A 16,751-nucleotide genomic window follows, 5' to 3' on the forward strand; every position below is an offset into this window, starting at 1 on the left:
AGTATTAAATAATAATATCAATTCAATGTACTTCTGAAATGTACTGTTCTACTAGATTTTTGTAGCTTATATCACAGTACTTTTTTAATGCACTGGAAACAGACAGTATCCTGACATTAGAGGAATCCAAAATATTTTGTTTGGTAAAACAAAATAAACACACACATAATGCGAATAATGCAAGCATTCCCTTGAACAATCTCCTTTTAAACTTTGAGAGTATGCAAGCATGATCTACCAATCACCCTAATAACAGAGCTTTTGCAATTATTTAAATAGGATTGTTTCCACACTAGAGTAAACCCCCACTTAGGTGTCTCAAAGAATGCAATCATTTCTGCCCCAGATGTTGTCTTTTCAGGAGGAGACTCAAATTTCAGTCTAAGTTAACTCAGCAGTGTCTGAAAGCTCCATTATGACTATTCTTTCCCCCCTCTGGACTTTAACGTGCCATTTTAAAGTGAAGAATTGTTGCTCTCTCCCCACCTTTCCCCTATTAGGGACATCATAGTTACAGTACCATCACTAGCGTTGCGTATCCACACCTCCTCCCACCAAGCACTACCACCGCCTGAGTTTTCCAGCAACATATTCACCATTCTCCTTTTTAAAAGAACTTTAAAAACCACACCTGGTTCCCCTCCCGTCCCTGGATTCCTATGACTAATACAGTCAGCAGTTATTGCCTAAAAGATAAAATACCAATGACCACCCACTTTTGCTAATGTATTAATAACCCTGCAATACTTCACATGTTGCCATTTCTCCTTCCCCGTTAGAGTATCCCACCACACACTTTCTAGGTACAGATGTTGTCTTTGATCATTATTACTGCATCCCGACATGAAACATTAGGGAGCTTTTCTTTGTTAAGTTTTTTTTTACAGGAGTATTATGTGAAAAATACATGATCACTGTATAACCACACTGTGATTTATCGTGCACCGCTATTGTGTGAATTGTGTGAAAGCTCACTTACTTTGGACACATCATGCGATCAAACTTGCTAGAAAAATCATTAATGCTCGGCATGGTCAGTGGAAAAGAAACATAGTCGCAAAAGGATCTGCTGGGTCAATACGATCAAAGCTGATACAGGGATGGCCATGGACCAACTAGCAAGCAGTCAGAGACAGGAGCGCATGGCGAAGACTTTCCTATAGAATCGCCGAGGGTCAGACACGACTGAACGGATAACATCATCGTCATCATCATTGTGTGAATATGTTGCACCATTATAAAACAAGATTTGAGTAGGGTATTTTGAATGCTATCTGTGCACCTATTTTCTGATTTTGGTCACTGAAGGTTGAACAATAGATCAATCGTGGAAGGCTATGTTTACACGGGGGAAAGGAAGTTGGTAGGCAGGATGAAAAACAGAAAGTGAATGGTGGTGGGATGTGGTGCTGAAAACAAAACATCGGGAATGTGGGGGTCAGTTCCCTGAGCATGGTTTTGAGACTACAATTCTGTAATTGATTTAGTATGCAAAACAAAACAAAAAACTGGTTCAATCAAGACTGGCAAAGAACCTAGATCCTTTTTTCTTCCAGCCCATTGTCTTATTCTCTCATTTTTATATGCAGTATTTCTGATACTGAGATACAGTTTCAAGAAAATAGAGCTAGGACTATGCACACAACACTAGCCTTTTAGTAAAATTAATTTAAATAAACCAAGAGAAATATTAGATGGTTTAATTATCCCCATGTATAACCCCTACTATGAAATTTATTAGTGTAATTCCAATAACTTGATTAATGCCAGTGTATAACCATGATATTACATAATGCAGTTAAGCAAAGAGAAGATTAATCTGAGTGAACTCTTGTGTTTTGTAACTAGGGGATGATGAGTTGATGTGTGAAAGACTGTTTACACAGCAAAGTGCTTCTAACACATTTTAAAACAGTGCGAGACTCTAGGGTACACATTTAGTTCCATCATAATCTGGATCAAAACTGAAAAATGTGATTGCAGCCTATATTCCCCAGATACTGTATTATACTTGAAAAATGAAAAAGATTCCTCTTAATTGTGCTTTTGCCATTGTACATATAACCATGTGCATGCAGCTGGGTGATCAGAACAAAAACAAATATTAACATACGTGGGAAATGCTTTAAGGTATACATCTTTAAAATCAGTGCCAACATGCAATAATATAAAAAACAGGGAAAACATTTATTACTAAGGGATTATCTAGAGACGCTGCTTATGTTCTTTTTTAAAAATAATCAGCAACAGTTTTGCTAATCATTTGGCTGTGCTAACACATTTGAACTGTGATCTGACACACAACTCTTCATGTGTACTCCTCTGAAGATTAATGTGTTCTAATGTTAAAAAGCAGCTCTTTCAGCTGATAAATAAAAGTGCATTTCCATGAATCAATCAATACAGAAAAAACATTTCATGTAATGTGCATTTTCTCCTCCCCACAATTCTCTTGAAATGGTAAAGGTGTCCATACCTCATATTCTGTTCTCATCTCCAGCACATTTACTTAATAGTTATTTCAACATCTTTGCAAGAGCCCATTTACATTTCTTATGTGAAAATGTATTCTTCAAAAAGTCATTATCTCATGCTCCATTAGAAAAGAGGAAAGACACATGCTATGAGTTCATAAATTCAGCATGCACTTTAACCATTGGTTGGAATTTTCTAAATATTGGCGAGGCTTGATACAGATCACAGGGCTCTGCAGTTAATAAAGTATATTGAATGAGTCTACCTGCATGTCATGTTTGAAAGCATGGGTTTATTGCATTCACTACAGATTCTATGTATGCAAACAAGCCATATTGCGGTACATCTGTAAAAATGTAATGTTGAGCTCAAAGAAGTCATTCAACATTAACAACGCTATTCTGAATTTCCATACGTTTCCTGTATTTAATTGTTGCTTCTACAAGGCTTCCTTCAAATATTTGGATTGCCACACAAAGTAACACTAGGAGGCACCCTGTAACTCGGTGGTCCCCAACCACCGGCTGCAGCCCGGTGCCGGGCCGCGAAGGCCCTGGCACTGGGCTGCGGCTCCCTCTCCCCGCAGTAAGAAACTTCCCAGGCCACAAGCTTGCGGCCCGGCAAGTTTCTTACTGTGGGAGAAGGGGAGAGAAAAGCAGGGCCGCGCACGCGCAATGCGTATGCGCGGCTGGAGCCATGCATGCATGCATTCACCATGCGCAGCCGAAACACACATGTGTGGCACTTCGCGCATGCACTCATGTGTGGCACTTTCACGCATGCGCAAAAGTGCAGCACATGCGTGTTTGACCGTGCATGGCGCATGCGTGCATGCACGGCCCCGCCCATGCATGCGCATTGCCCTCCCTGCTGCCACCGGTCCCCAGCCTGAAAAAGGTTGGGGACCACTACTGTAACCTTTATCCTCCTGTACAGTCTTTAGGGTCACAGAATCTGTAAAGTGATGGTTATCTGTTGGGAAATATATTTTTAGAATTGAAAAAAATCCGGCAACAAAGCTAATTAGCCCCAATGATGACACATTTTACAAATGTTGTCAATAACAGAAGATATCATTCATGTATCAATAGGGGCCCCATACTATAGGCATGCAAGGAACATGTGTAGAAAAATTAATTTTTTTTGCCACCGCCTCATCCTTGTAGTGAGGGCCACGTGCATAGGGACCAGGCAGGAGCTGGTGGCATCCTGTGGGGCAGCTCAGTCCCTTTATGGTGTCCGCCTCCTCCTCCACAGTTTCTCGCTGTGGCCTCCAGGTCCGGTGAGGGCTGTCCAAGTAGGGCTGGTGACATCCTGTGGGGCTGCTCAGCCCTGCTGTTGCATCCGCTGCCCTCACCGCCACTGCTTCCTCCTCCTCCTCCTCCTTGTTGCGGCTGCTGAGCCCAGCGAGGGCTAGCCAAGTTGGGGCCAAACCAATCAGGGTACGGTCAGCTTTGCCGGCCGCACCCTGATTGAGGCTATTCCAACTGGGACACCCTGGACTGGCTCCTCCCCCGGGCCGTTTCCCATATATATAGGGAAACCATGGACAAGGATGGATATCAGTTAATGTAGTTTTAAATAACTTCAAAGTATCCTCTAAAAATTTAAATGTCTACCTTTTAGCCTCCTTCAAACTAGCCTGGCCATTTCCACTTTTGAAATAAAATATGACTGATCTAGACTTTGGGGGCAACTTTCAATTGCTGCGAATGCTGAACTTAGTAGCATGGTGGTCCCTGTTCCCAATCAGTGCAAGGGCATATCCACTTGTACAATTTCTTGGATAATTGATCCAATGTGCAGTCATTTGTGGTCACTAGGCTGACTGGGTTGTCCCTAATAGAGTGAATGGGATTTACTAAAGGAAACAAAAGTGAGATGAACATTTTAACAATTTGTCTAAAGAGATAAGCATATTATACATATAGTCTCATAGAATTACCATCTTGTTTTAAAAAGGGAGGAAAACTAGAAATATGATTATACAAATCCATTTCTCTAAATCCTAGATAACCAACTGGGCCACAGCTCCCCATGCGTTACATAAGCCATCAATTTTAACTTTGTAATCTGCTCACTAGCACCTCTAGAGTGCAAGGAATACAAATTAGAACTACTTACTCATTTCTCTCCAGACTGATGACAAGCTGCTGGCTTTCAGCTTGTATTAGAAATTTCAGCATTGCTGGGTAAGTCTGAAAAATGAAATAAAAGTGTAATGCCATTACTACACAAAGAAACGTAGGCACTTTTGTCCTGCAGTAAGTACCAAGGTTGCAATCCTGGGCCATTACTGTTAGAAGGAAGACTACAACAAGATCTGCAGTGGATGGTAACTACATAAATAACAAATAATATTCATACCAATTTTAATTACTTTTGCATTTAAAAGAGAAGTTAACATCTCCATATTTGCTTTCTTGACGAAGGCTTTAATTTATGTTAGCCAATCACAGGAACACTTAGACATGTTAATTTTATTGATTGAGCGCTGCACAGAGAAATTAAAAAGTGTGCCTAAACCACTGATTGATGGACTAATAACTTTATACAGCCATACATCTTAGAATGACTGACTGACAATGTGCCCTTGAACTACTGAAGCAGGAATAATTCCCCCCCCAAAAAAAGCTGTTGGTTTAATTAAGCATTTTATTGTTGATGATGTGAGAGTGATTGCACGCTCACACAGTCCAGTAACAGCTGCAGAATTTCAAACCCAGATTCTGGTCTACAGAACGGTGTGAGTGGCTGTTTTAGTCCTTGTTATACTTGGAACAGCTATTAAACTTTGAAGGACATCAAACACTGCACAGAAAGTCTTGCTGTTCAGGCATAAAAAAATGTTATGCTGCTCATGTACAAATCAGTACATGCATGAAACAAGTTTTCTGAATTAAGAACGAAGAACTGTGCAGCTCAAATTTCAAGGTGAAACCCACTAGCTTATAGCAGTGATCTTCATGGGCACCATGACACCCACCAATGAGTTTCTGGGCACCCATCTCTCTTCCCCAAAAGCAAATAGTCAATCCTGGCTTTCCTTCAATACATTGGGGGAGCAGGGGATGCTATAAAAGAAGCAGCAAGTCATCAGTGACTGTCATTGGGCCAGCTAGAAATAATGGGTCTACAGAAGCAGTTGTCTCCATCATCAGAAGATGTGCTTGGTCCCATACCTCACAGTATCTACTATTCAGTGTTGCCCATTTCCTATTCTTAGCATTTTCAAAGAGCTCAGAAGCTCAATAAGATCAGAGCTTCCTGATGTACAAGCAGTGTGTGCAGTGGAAGATCAAACATGCTATTCCTTTCCTTACAAAACTTCATAAGTTGCAGAAAGCTTAGTTTCCCAATGTCAAGTGCAGAGCCTACACATGTAGGCATTTTGCAAATTAATCTAAACACCTAACAAGGTGGACAGGGACAGTAGTGACTTGATACTGTGAAACTCACCCAGGAAGAGTGCCAACTATATAAACCACACAGGTAAGGTTATTTTCAGGACAACAGGTGTTCTACGCATCTTAAAGCACGTGTCTTATAAACCAGTGGTCCCCAACCTTTCTGAGGCTGGGGACCGGCAGGGCATCGGACCGCGCCCGCTCATCGGGCCGCGCCCGCGCATCGGGCCGCACCCACAGGCCGCACCTGCATGGGCCATGCCTGTGCATCGGGCCACTCCCGCGGGCCGTGCCCGCACGGCCGCACGGCCCGGCCCTGATTCCCTCTCCCCGCCCTCCCGCAGTAAGAAGCTTCCCGGGCCGCAAGCTTGCGGCCTGGGAAGTTTTTTACTGTGGGGGGGGGGCGGGGAGAGGGAGCCGCGGCCCGGCGCCATGGCCTTCGCGGCCCGGCACCGGGCTGCGGCCCGCAGGTTGGGGACCACTGTTATAAACAGTCTTTTATGAAGCTCAGCTTCTGTAGCAAGTTACTCTGCTTTAACACCATGAGGGACTGAGAGTTTTGTGGTTTAGCCAGGAACAAAACTTTCATCACGGTTCATCTAGCCATGGAACATTTGCATCACAGACTGGCTCCCTAACATTTTCTAAAACTACTGCTACTTACCACTGGGAAAACTGGCTCATCAAGCATGCACAGGCCTCCATGCTAACCTCCATGCTAGTTCTCGCCCACACATTCCCAGGCCAGCCATACCAATATTAAGAGAATGATTGCCTTCCCTCTATTTCAATAAAGCGCCTTCTTGAGAACTGTGTAGGAGATGACTGTCATTGCAGCCAGGTTCTCCTAAGCCAGAGGCTGGGCTGGGATATTATGAAATATTCAGTGGGGTTCAGTATGAGGACAGCAGCTCATGGGGTAGAAAGTTTCTCAGGAAAACAGCTGTTTGCAACATAGAGAATTGCAGCTGTTTCAGAAACACAAATATAAAAGTCTAGACTTCTTATAAAAAGATGTCACCAGTATCTAGGACAATCCATTTCATTTGTCAACTGTATACATTCAAATGCATCTTTTCATGCAAAAAAAAAAGGAAAATAAAATATAGCATTCAAGTGAACTTTCCAGTATCTGGATTGTTTGACCCTACAAAGTAAATACTTCATGCCTTGGTATTCAACAAGCACTTGGGAATCATTTATTCAGCTATGGATACCTCAAGGAAATCTTGATCAGCACTAATATTAGGTAAACAATTTCATGGCCTAGAAGATATCAATTGAATTTGAATTTAGAAAGGACAACACAGAATGAATATATCACAGTTTCATAATAAGGCAGTTCTCTTTTCCTAAGATGCAAAATTAAGCATATGTTTATTTATGAGTTTTAAAATAAATTTGTGAGGCATTTAGGTTCCGTTTAAATGCCACATCCTTTCATAATAAAAGGCAAGAGTTGTCTTTGGTAACAATGTATTATTTGAAAGTATATTTCCCTGTTTAGACATAAGTACTCTTTGTACTGGTTCAGCATCAGCTGAGGTCATTTTTGAAGAACAAAAGGCTGGAAATACATTCTTTCCACAGGGGCTCTGCAAAAGGGCTCATGATGAGCCAGACTGACTGCTCATTGTGCTCCCGTCACAAGCAATCAGGTCAGCACTCTGATTAGAAACATAATGTGTAAAACAAAGTTGCACTTACTTGTAACTATTGTTAATCAAGTATCTTCTGTGCAGGCACAAATGGGGACTGCACATGAGCAGGACTACTGTCAGAGAGCTAAGAGTCTCCAGGGAGTGTTATACGCTGGAGCCAGAAATTTGTTCTCATCCGGGGACCATGTGCTCCTGCACAACGGGGACTCCACCCTCGGTACTTCTAGCATCATCGAAGTAGAGCATGCAGTGGGGCTGGAGAGAGGGTAAGTGTGCCTGCACAGAGGATCCTCAATGAACAATAGTTACAGATAAATGCAACATTGTTTCTATCATCGATCTTCTGTGCAGTTACACATGAAGATTTTAACAAGCTATTCACCAAGTGGTGAGACATGCTCACTTTGAGTAGTGAATGCAATGCAGTCTTCCCCACTTGAGCGTCTCGCCTCACTTGAAGATCCAGTGCATAGTGGCATGCAAACTTGCCTGCTGATGACCAAGTAGCAGCCCAACAGATCTCTGTCTTCCATTGAGGAAAGCTGTGAAAGAAGCTTTAGCTCTAGAAGAATGAATGTTCAATAGACACGGTGTCCTGGTTAAAGTATAGCATTCTCTAACCTTTCCTTTACTAGAACCAGCAAAATAGAACTCTGTCCCTGAAGAACTCTACTGTTCTTTTCAAATAAAATAAAATGGCCCTTCGAACATTTAATGAGTGTAGCATCTACTCACTGTCGGAATCTGGTGTGGGAAAAAAGACTGGCAAAATAATCTCTTCAGATAAATGAAATTTAGGCACTACTTTTGGTAAAATTTTAAAGCTGTGTTGGAAAACAACCCTTTCTGGAAAAAAAATATTAAAAACCTCATTTACTCTCCTGGCTGAGAGTTCAGTCAATGAACAAAGAGATTCAAATGGCTTACTCATCAACAGTGAACACTAGAGAAAAAGAACATTGGTGAATCAATGGGGTGGGCAAAGGTTATATAGCCTTTTAGAAATCTTTTAGATAAACAGTGAGGAGAAACTGAACCTCTGATAAGGTTGCCAGATAATCCCTCTGATAAGGATGCCAAGTTTGCCATCCAAATGATCTCTGCAGAATTCACAGAGCGTTGAACTGTGTTGATTTGTCACTTTGAGAGTTTGACTGATTTTGCATGTAAAACTTTAGCCAATAAACACTTGCCCTCAGGTAGAAGCACCAAAAAGGTAGAATTCCTGCCAACATAAATTTATTATTTATTTATAATTTGATTTATAACCTGCCACTCCGTCTCAGTGACATGTGGTGGGTAACAACAACCACCCGTAATAAAATCCCCCATAAAACTGACATAAAAACCCCACTAAAACCCATTGTGGGAAACAAAAGGATTCCTTCTGAGCTCTACAGATTTCCAGAGCTACCTTGCAGGTAGCCTGATGACCTGTCCAGCTCAGGGAGGGGCCCAGATCTCCTGGTGCCAGCCTCAACCAAAGACCTGGTGGAAGAGCTCTGTTTTACAGGCCCTGTGGAACTGGGACAGTTTTGACAGGGTCCTCAGCTCTCCTGAGAGCTCATTCCACCAGGTCAACCAAAAAGGCCCTGGCCCTGATTAAGACCAGCTGCACCTCCATTGGGCCAGGGACCTCCAACAGCTTTGCACTGGCAAAGCGAAGTGCCCTGGGGGGGGTATAAGGGTATAAGGAGGTAGGCAGTCCTGCAGATACGAGGGGCCCAGATCATGGATGGCCTTGAAGGTTAACACCAAAATCTTGAACCTGATCTGGGCTGCAACTGGCAACCAATGCAGCTGCCTCAGCACAGGCTGAATGTGGGCACTCCAAGGTGTTCATGTGAGGATCCTAGCAGCTGTATTTTGCACCAATTTCTGGGTCAGAGACAAGGGTAGGCCTGCGTAGAATGAGTTAGAGAAGTCCAACCTGGAGGATAGTTTCTGTTATTGTTTCATAGCTGTGATCATTTCATAATTGAAGATCTTGTACTCCAACTCTGAGGAAGAGTATAATTTTCATCCTAGGACATCTAGTTTCCATCCACCTCTGTCAATAGGAGTAGCAAGACTGACAGCCCTTAGGGTACATTTCTTCCATCACCAAAAAAGATGGTGTGGGGGGTGTTGTGACATAATTAAAAGGTTCTTGATATAATTAAAGTATAGATCCCTGCCCCTCAAGGCTCTTCAAAATGAAAAATGAGGAGAATTTCCTCAGAATGGGAGAATTCTCATAGGAACTGAAGAAGACAGTGGTCCACCCATTGTTGAAGAAACTATCATTGGACCCACATGACCCTGCCAGATATGACCTGGTCTTGAATTTGGTGCTTCTGGGGAAGTTGGTTGAAAGGGCTGCCACAGACCAACTTCTAGCAAACCTAGATGAAGCTTTAGTTCTGGATCCACTACAGCTTGGCTTCTGGCCTTGGGGTGGAAATGACGTTGGTCAGACTGATGGATGACCTCTGGAGACAGCTGAACTGAGATAGGTTGACGCTGCTTGTGATATTCAATCTCACAGCAGTGTTTGACACAGTTGACTGTGAACATTTAGCTCACCACCTTGCTGATGCCGGTATATGGGGGACATCCCTTCAATGGTTCATCTCCTTTTTCTGGAGTCACAGACAGAGGGTAGCTGTTGCACCAATATCACCTGCAGTGTGGGGTACCACAAGCTGTATTTCTCCCCAATGTTGTTTAATATCCTTATGTACCGTCTTGCACAGCTGGTCCAGAGATTTGGTCTCGGTGTCACCAATATGCAGACAACACCCAGTTCTACCTTCTGATGGACAGCTGCCTGATTTTTTCCTTCTTACAAAAATGGAAGAACCTCCACTTTGGAATCTCTTAGTCAGAAAAAGTGTGGATTTTAGCAAACTGCATATTTCCTAGATGAATGCTAAAGATTTTTATTTATTGTGCATAAATTAATCTGTGAAGTAGAGAACCCAGTATATTGTGCAAAAGATTTTACATAGATATCCTCTTCTGAGAACACCAAGAATACTTTCACAGGCTCATTTTACCTGCAAATCATATCATACTTAGCATAACATATTCATCAACAAATTACTCTTACATTTTATTTATGTTTGGATTTATATTACACCTCTCATGACTTTTGTCGCCTCAAGGTAAACAAGTAAAACCATAAACAATATCGCATATAAACCCCATTAAAACAGCAGAACAGTACACATACATTTTTTATACCAGCAAGGAGAAATGGCTTTTCCTCAATGTTTTGTTTTTGTAAAAAATACTTTTATTGCCAAACATTCAAGTTCAGATATAACAGATCATTAACACAGAGATTCTAGCGCTAACCTTAATAATTTTATAGGATTTGCATGGATTTATTTCCCAGTATTACTACTATGGCTGGATGAGGTGGCTGGATGGAGTCACTGAAGCAGTAGGTGCAAACTTAAATGGACTCTGGGGAATGGTAGAGGACAGGAAGGCCTGGAGGATCATTGTCCATGGGGTCGCGATGGGTTGGACACGACTTCGCACCTAACAACTACAACATTTCCCAGTATTACTACTATGGGCTCAGCGAAACATGAGATTTAACTTTTTTAGATGCCCCCCCCAGGGATCTTATTTCAAATAGACTACTGCCAAACAAAATTCACAATCTAATCCTAAACAAAGTCACACCCTACTTAGCCCATTGGATTCAATGGATTTCAAAGGGTAAAACTCTACTTACTACAGCACTAATAGTCTTGTAGTTTCTTCCTGCCTAGAGTAAGACAAGCCTACTTGGAGCAACAGCTCTGCTTGACATAGTCTTTCAGTCCTGTCATCCTTCAAAAGAACATGGGTAATGGATACAGTCTTAGGAATACATTGCTGATACCTCCATTCTGAAAGGTATTCAAATTCACAATCAGCATGTTTTGACAAAATGTCTTAACAGGATCAAATGGCACTGAATGAAGATTTCTTGGCATGCTGAACAAAGTTAGTAAAATTGAGCCCTTACACTAGGAAATAAAACTGTGTAAAATAAGGATCTTAAAAGGCAGAAAAAATATGTATCTTCTGAGCATTAGTGCACAACTGGTGGAAGCATACCAAAGGATGACTCCCAGGTGGAAGAAGAAGATAAGACATATCAAGCACTTATTGAAAGCAAAGCAGCTCTTCCATATTCTCTTACTAGAATCTGAATCTATATGCACATTTTTAACCTGCTGAGTAGGTAATAACTTTTCAAGTTATTGCTTTCCTAGAATATAAATGAACCAGAAATGAAGAGGATGTCAAGGCAGATGAGACTGCCAACTGACTAAGGAACACCACTTACAGAATTCCATTCGCTTTATTGGCTTAAAGCACTCAAGGCTTGCAAAGATATAAATCACTGGTCTGAAGCGTTATAAACAAGAGTTTCCTGCTTTAGTCCCCTGTCTGCTGATACGGACCTGGTTTCTTTTTAAAGACCACACTATTGGATTTGAAAGGAATTCACAGGAATTAAATACTGCTGTAATCAGCTTACCATCACAAGTATTCACACTTTTTTTTTGGGGGGGGGGAAGAAGCATGGTCATAAGGCACCACAAATGCTGATTTGGATTTGATAAATTCTCCATCTTGAAGAAGTAGAGGTAACTGACGGAAGCATGTGGTTGTTGCCATTCTGCTGTCATTACAGAAAGCTTGCAGCTAGTACCTGAACAGCCACTACTAACAGTACAAAACACTATATATAAACATGGACTGCAAGTAAGGTACAAGAGCTACTTAACTGGTGAATGCCATGCACAGAAAGGTGCTAACAAGTCTGCCAACACAGAGAACCTTTTCAGCTCCATTATAGCCTATGGGAACCAATAAGTGAACCCTTTTATATGCTTTCCCTTTCTCGGTCCCTTTAAATGCCTGCTCCATTTAAGGTTCACTCCAAAATGACTGATAGCCCTTTAAATGCACTTCAACTGTGGCTATCTGGTGGTCCTGAAAAATCCTGAATATTTTTGGGATATTTCAAGCTCGGCCATTTCAGATAGCAGAAAAAAAGCAACCAAAAATGTGGCTGAATGATTCCCGAAAATACTGATAAGATGCTTTTCAGGTATTTTTACAGCTCAGATTAATAATTAATAACAACTATAATAAGCTATTTATAATCTGTCCTTCCCCAAATGAACAGGGCGAGTAACAACATATATAAAATGATAAGATTAATTAACATATTAAAAACATTAACATATCCTAATAAACCAAATTATTTTAAAGCTGCCTTTAATTTTCTATTGCGGGTGGGGGGGCAGTACAGATGTCAGTTTGCAGCATGGTGACAATTTGGCTGATATCTTGAGCACGGAGCTCAGAATTTAGGCCTGGTATGTTTTGCAGGCTCAGTGGAAGTGTCCTTTAAGTCCTGCAAGGCAGTGGTCCCCAACCTTTCTGAGGTTGGGGACCGGCAGGGCATCGGGGCGCGGCCTGCGGCCTGCGCAGGCCACGCCCACGCATCGGCTGCGCCCACGCATCGGCCCGCGCCCGCATGGGCGCGGCCGACCCTGATTCCCTCTTACCGCCCTCCCACAGTAAGAAGCTTCCCGGGCCGCAAGCTTGCGGCCTGGGAAGTTTTTTACTGCGGGGGGGGGCGGGGAGAGGGAGCCGCGGCCCGGCACCATGGCCTTCGCGGCCCGGCACCGGGCCGCGGCCTGCAGGTTGGGGACCACTGCTGCAAGGGCCTGATCTCTCCAGGAAGAGCATTCTACCGGGCCAGTTTGACATTTTTAGGGCTGGGGATCTTGAGTATATTAGCCAAATGCACATCCCTAATCCCAATACAAGTCCAAAATATGAATCACACACATATCATAAGGAAAAATGCTTGCTAATAAGGCCATACCAAAGCCAGATTAAATATTTGAAGAGCTAAATTTAATACCTGCAACTGTTTCAAGGTCAGCTACCACATGTGAAGAAACTGTCTTCTATTGTATTTGGCAAAACCACTCACACAGTCACAATAGGTAGGAATATCAATATATCCAATGCTGGCACATGCTACCAACCCTACAGGTCAGATAGAAAACGGCTGGGGTGGTGGTGGCTTTGTTAGCTGCTGATTGTTAACTGTTAATTTTAGTAATTATTGCTGTTTTAATTTTTTATTGTTTTATTCTACTGTTATGAACCACCCCAAGCTTGTTCGTGGAGAGGGGCAGTATACAAGCATGATGATGATGAGCCTCCGGGGAGGGCGGTATATAAGTATGATAAATAAAATGATGATGATGATGATGATGGCCGCTTCTTTTGCCAAGGCAGTGGTCACTTCTTCCATTTCTACTTTCCATTTAGAACGTTGTTTTAAACTGCACCTCTGACATTGTATTATCTGCTTTAACATTTTAAGGAAAAAACACTTCCTGACATGCCAGATAATTGGCTAATATGCATGATGGGTTAACAAAGTAAATCTGCCTCTTCAAAAAGAAATAATATGTAATGAAGAAAGAAAATCATGTAGAATATTCACACTTGTATTAGTATTAATTATTTTATGTTGATAACTTGATTACTCATAACAAAATGTGAGACCAAAGGGACCTTGAAAACCTACAAAGTTTTATTCAAGGTGTAAGCTTTCATGTGCATGCACACTGTGTATGTACGCAAAAGCTCACACCTTGAATAAAACTTTGTTGGTCTTCAAAGTGCCTTTGGACTCACATTTTGTTTTGTTACTTCAGACAACATGGCTACCCACCTCAATCTCTTTTGATTAATCAAACTTTTTATATAATTTAATCTAAATAATTGATAAGGATGCATCAGATCTTGATATGTTTACATACTTTAAACTGTTATTTTTTAGTTAAGATTGTCAGGTACCCAGCAGGAGGATGGGGGCAGGGACATGGGGGGGGGGCATGTGATGTTGAAAACATCATTACTTCTCTTCCGAAATTACAAAAGGTAGCTATAGGAATAATTGGGAACTGTGTGGTTTTACCACAGAGTTCCCAGCAATTTTTTTTAAACCATATTTTGTTACTTCTGGGATGCAGCGATGTCAGTGAAATGACTGGGGGTTACTCTTCAGCACTGTTTCAAGCAACAGTACGCAACAAAGATTATGTGCAGTAGTCTTTTAAACATGAACACTGCTCTTTTTTAATTCTCTAAACTTCATTACTGTTTTCTCTTAAGCCCTCTAGTATACCTTATATCATATTTTCATTCAGCATTTCTCAATAATAACTCTTTAACTGTCTTTACTTAATTTATCTTCTTTCCTGAAACTGATCTTTCTAACTGGTAGCTGGGCTATTCATTCAACAAGTCCTCTAGCAGGTTTTATTTAACCAACATACTCCTGTATTACAATTTCAAGTATTAAACTTAGTATCACCTATATACCTAATTATTAGGCAATAACAACAGTATCACCAGCCTTTCCCCAGGGATGCCAGCCCATTCCGACATGTTCACAGTCCAATCTCACAGTGTTGTGAGTATAAAATGGAGGACAGGAGAATTATGTAAACTGCCTTGGGTCCCCATTGGAGAGAATGATGGGGTATAAATGAAGTAAAATCATAAATAAATATAGCTAAAGACGGGGTAAAGGTGATGCCCTCTAGCGTTTTCATGGCAGACTCATTACGGGGTGGTTTGCCAGTGCCTTCCCCAGTCATTACCGTTTACCCCCCAGCAAGCTGGGTACTCATTTTGCCGACCTCAGAAGGATGGAAGGCTGAGTCAACCTTGAGCCGGCTGCTGGGATTGAACTCCCAGCCACATGGGCAGAGCTTTCAGACCGCATGTCTGCTGCCTTACCACTCTGCACCACAAGAGGCTCTAAGACGGGGAGGGGGAGATAAACGATAGATTGGTTGGTGGCTGGGAAGGAGAGAAGACAAGCTGTGGATATGGGGGATGTTGGTATGAACAAAACGTAAAATAGTGTGGAGATGGGGATACAGGGGAAGTGAAGGGTCCATTGCAAGTGTTTGCAGGTTCCCCAGCTCATAACTGGGAATGATGGCCACAACTTCACATGTGGGCCATAGTTTCCCCAGGCAAAGATTACAAGGGGGAGGGAAGGAGAGAAAACGGAAGACAGGGAGAAACTAAAGGTAGATTGGCTAGTGGTGGGAAGGAGAGAAGGAAGCAGGAAAAGGGGAGAAGCTATGGCAGGCTGCCACAGAAGGGAAAGAGGAAACAGTAGGAAAGTTGAGGTATGCTCTGCAAGTCCTTGCAAGTTCCCTGCTTGTTATATCTAATTCTGACCAGGCCCGAAGAGTATGGAGTAAAAGATCACACCAAGGAACCAGGGAGAGAATCCCAACCCTGCAGAAAAATCTAAAATCTAATAAATCAGTCAGATGAAGGATTAAAACACCCCCAGATAATAGAGGGAAAGTCTGTAGTTTGAAGAAATGAATGCCCCTTGAGTTCCCATGAGATTACATTCTGAGATCTTTGTGTCTATGTGAGGCTGGGCTGCTAGGCAACCACAACAATACCTTGGTTTCTCTCAGACAAAAGAATGGAGAAAAGTTGGGATGTAGGAAAGAAAGTAGGGAAAGGGGGGAATGTAGAATCTTAAGGAGGAGAACAGGAAACTTTTGTTAGGTGGGAGGGGGAGAAAACTGAATACTGAAGCATATGAAAGTTTTTTAATGAGTGGTAGAGAAGGAAGCAACGATAGAGATGAGACTATGTGTCCAGGGTTATGGGAACTGTGCATGTCCCCTGAGAGTCCTATGCCTTTTCAATCTAAATATACATGTTAGAAAAAGATAGACACAACACATCTAATACACATATTAGAAAAAGAGAGACAAATACGTAATCAAAACTTTTGAACTTATCCAGAAATGTGAAGAACAGTTATTTTGTCACAGTCCACAACTCTCAAAAATGCAAGAAACAATAACACTTCTTTTAGGAAGAAGTATTTATGTATTGATAAATTTAGACAAGGAGCTTAGTCATATCACTGGTCTCAGAACACTAAGATGGCTTACTTAAATTGGAATTTAAATGTACAGATAGTGATCTTCATCTGAGACACTTTCTTTTGTTTTTGTTACACAGTGCAAATAAAATTGCTGCTCTGAGCTCTGGTTATAAATGCCAAACGTGTGAAAAGGTACACATCCGACAATAGGAGCCATTTTAAATCCCCCCCCCAAAAAAAGTCTGAATAAATGTTAGCTTT

The 16,751-nt window shown here is 41.8% G+C and overlaps 1 protein-coding gene across 1 annotated transcript in view; it reads right to left on the reverse strand.

The window, feature by feature from the left end:
* Positions 1 to 16,751, reverse strand: part of ADAM12 (ADAM metallopeptidase domain 12) — a 271,768-nt gene that overhangs the window by 198,438 nt on the left and 56,579 nt on the right. The window contains exon 3 of the mRNA XM_077350066.1: positions 4,600 to 4,673. Within this exon, the coding sequence (XP_077206181.1) occupies positions 4,600 to 4,673 (74 nt within the window). The remainder of the gene's footprint in view (positions 1 to 4,599; positions 4,674 to 16,751) is intronic.

The sequence above is a fragment of the Paroedura picta genome, chromosome 8 (assembly GCF_049243985.1).
Source record: "Paroedura picta isolate Pp20150507F chromosome 8, Ppicta_v3.0, whole genome shotgun sequence".
In the NCBI taxonomy this organism is placed as follows: domain Eukaryota; kingdom Metazoa; phylum Chordata; class Lepidosauria; order Squamata; family Gekkonidae; genus Paroedura; species Paroedura picta.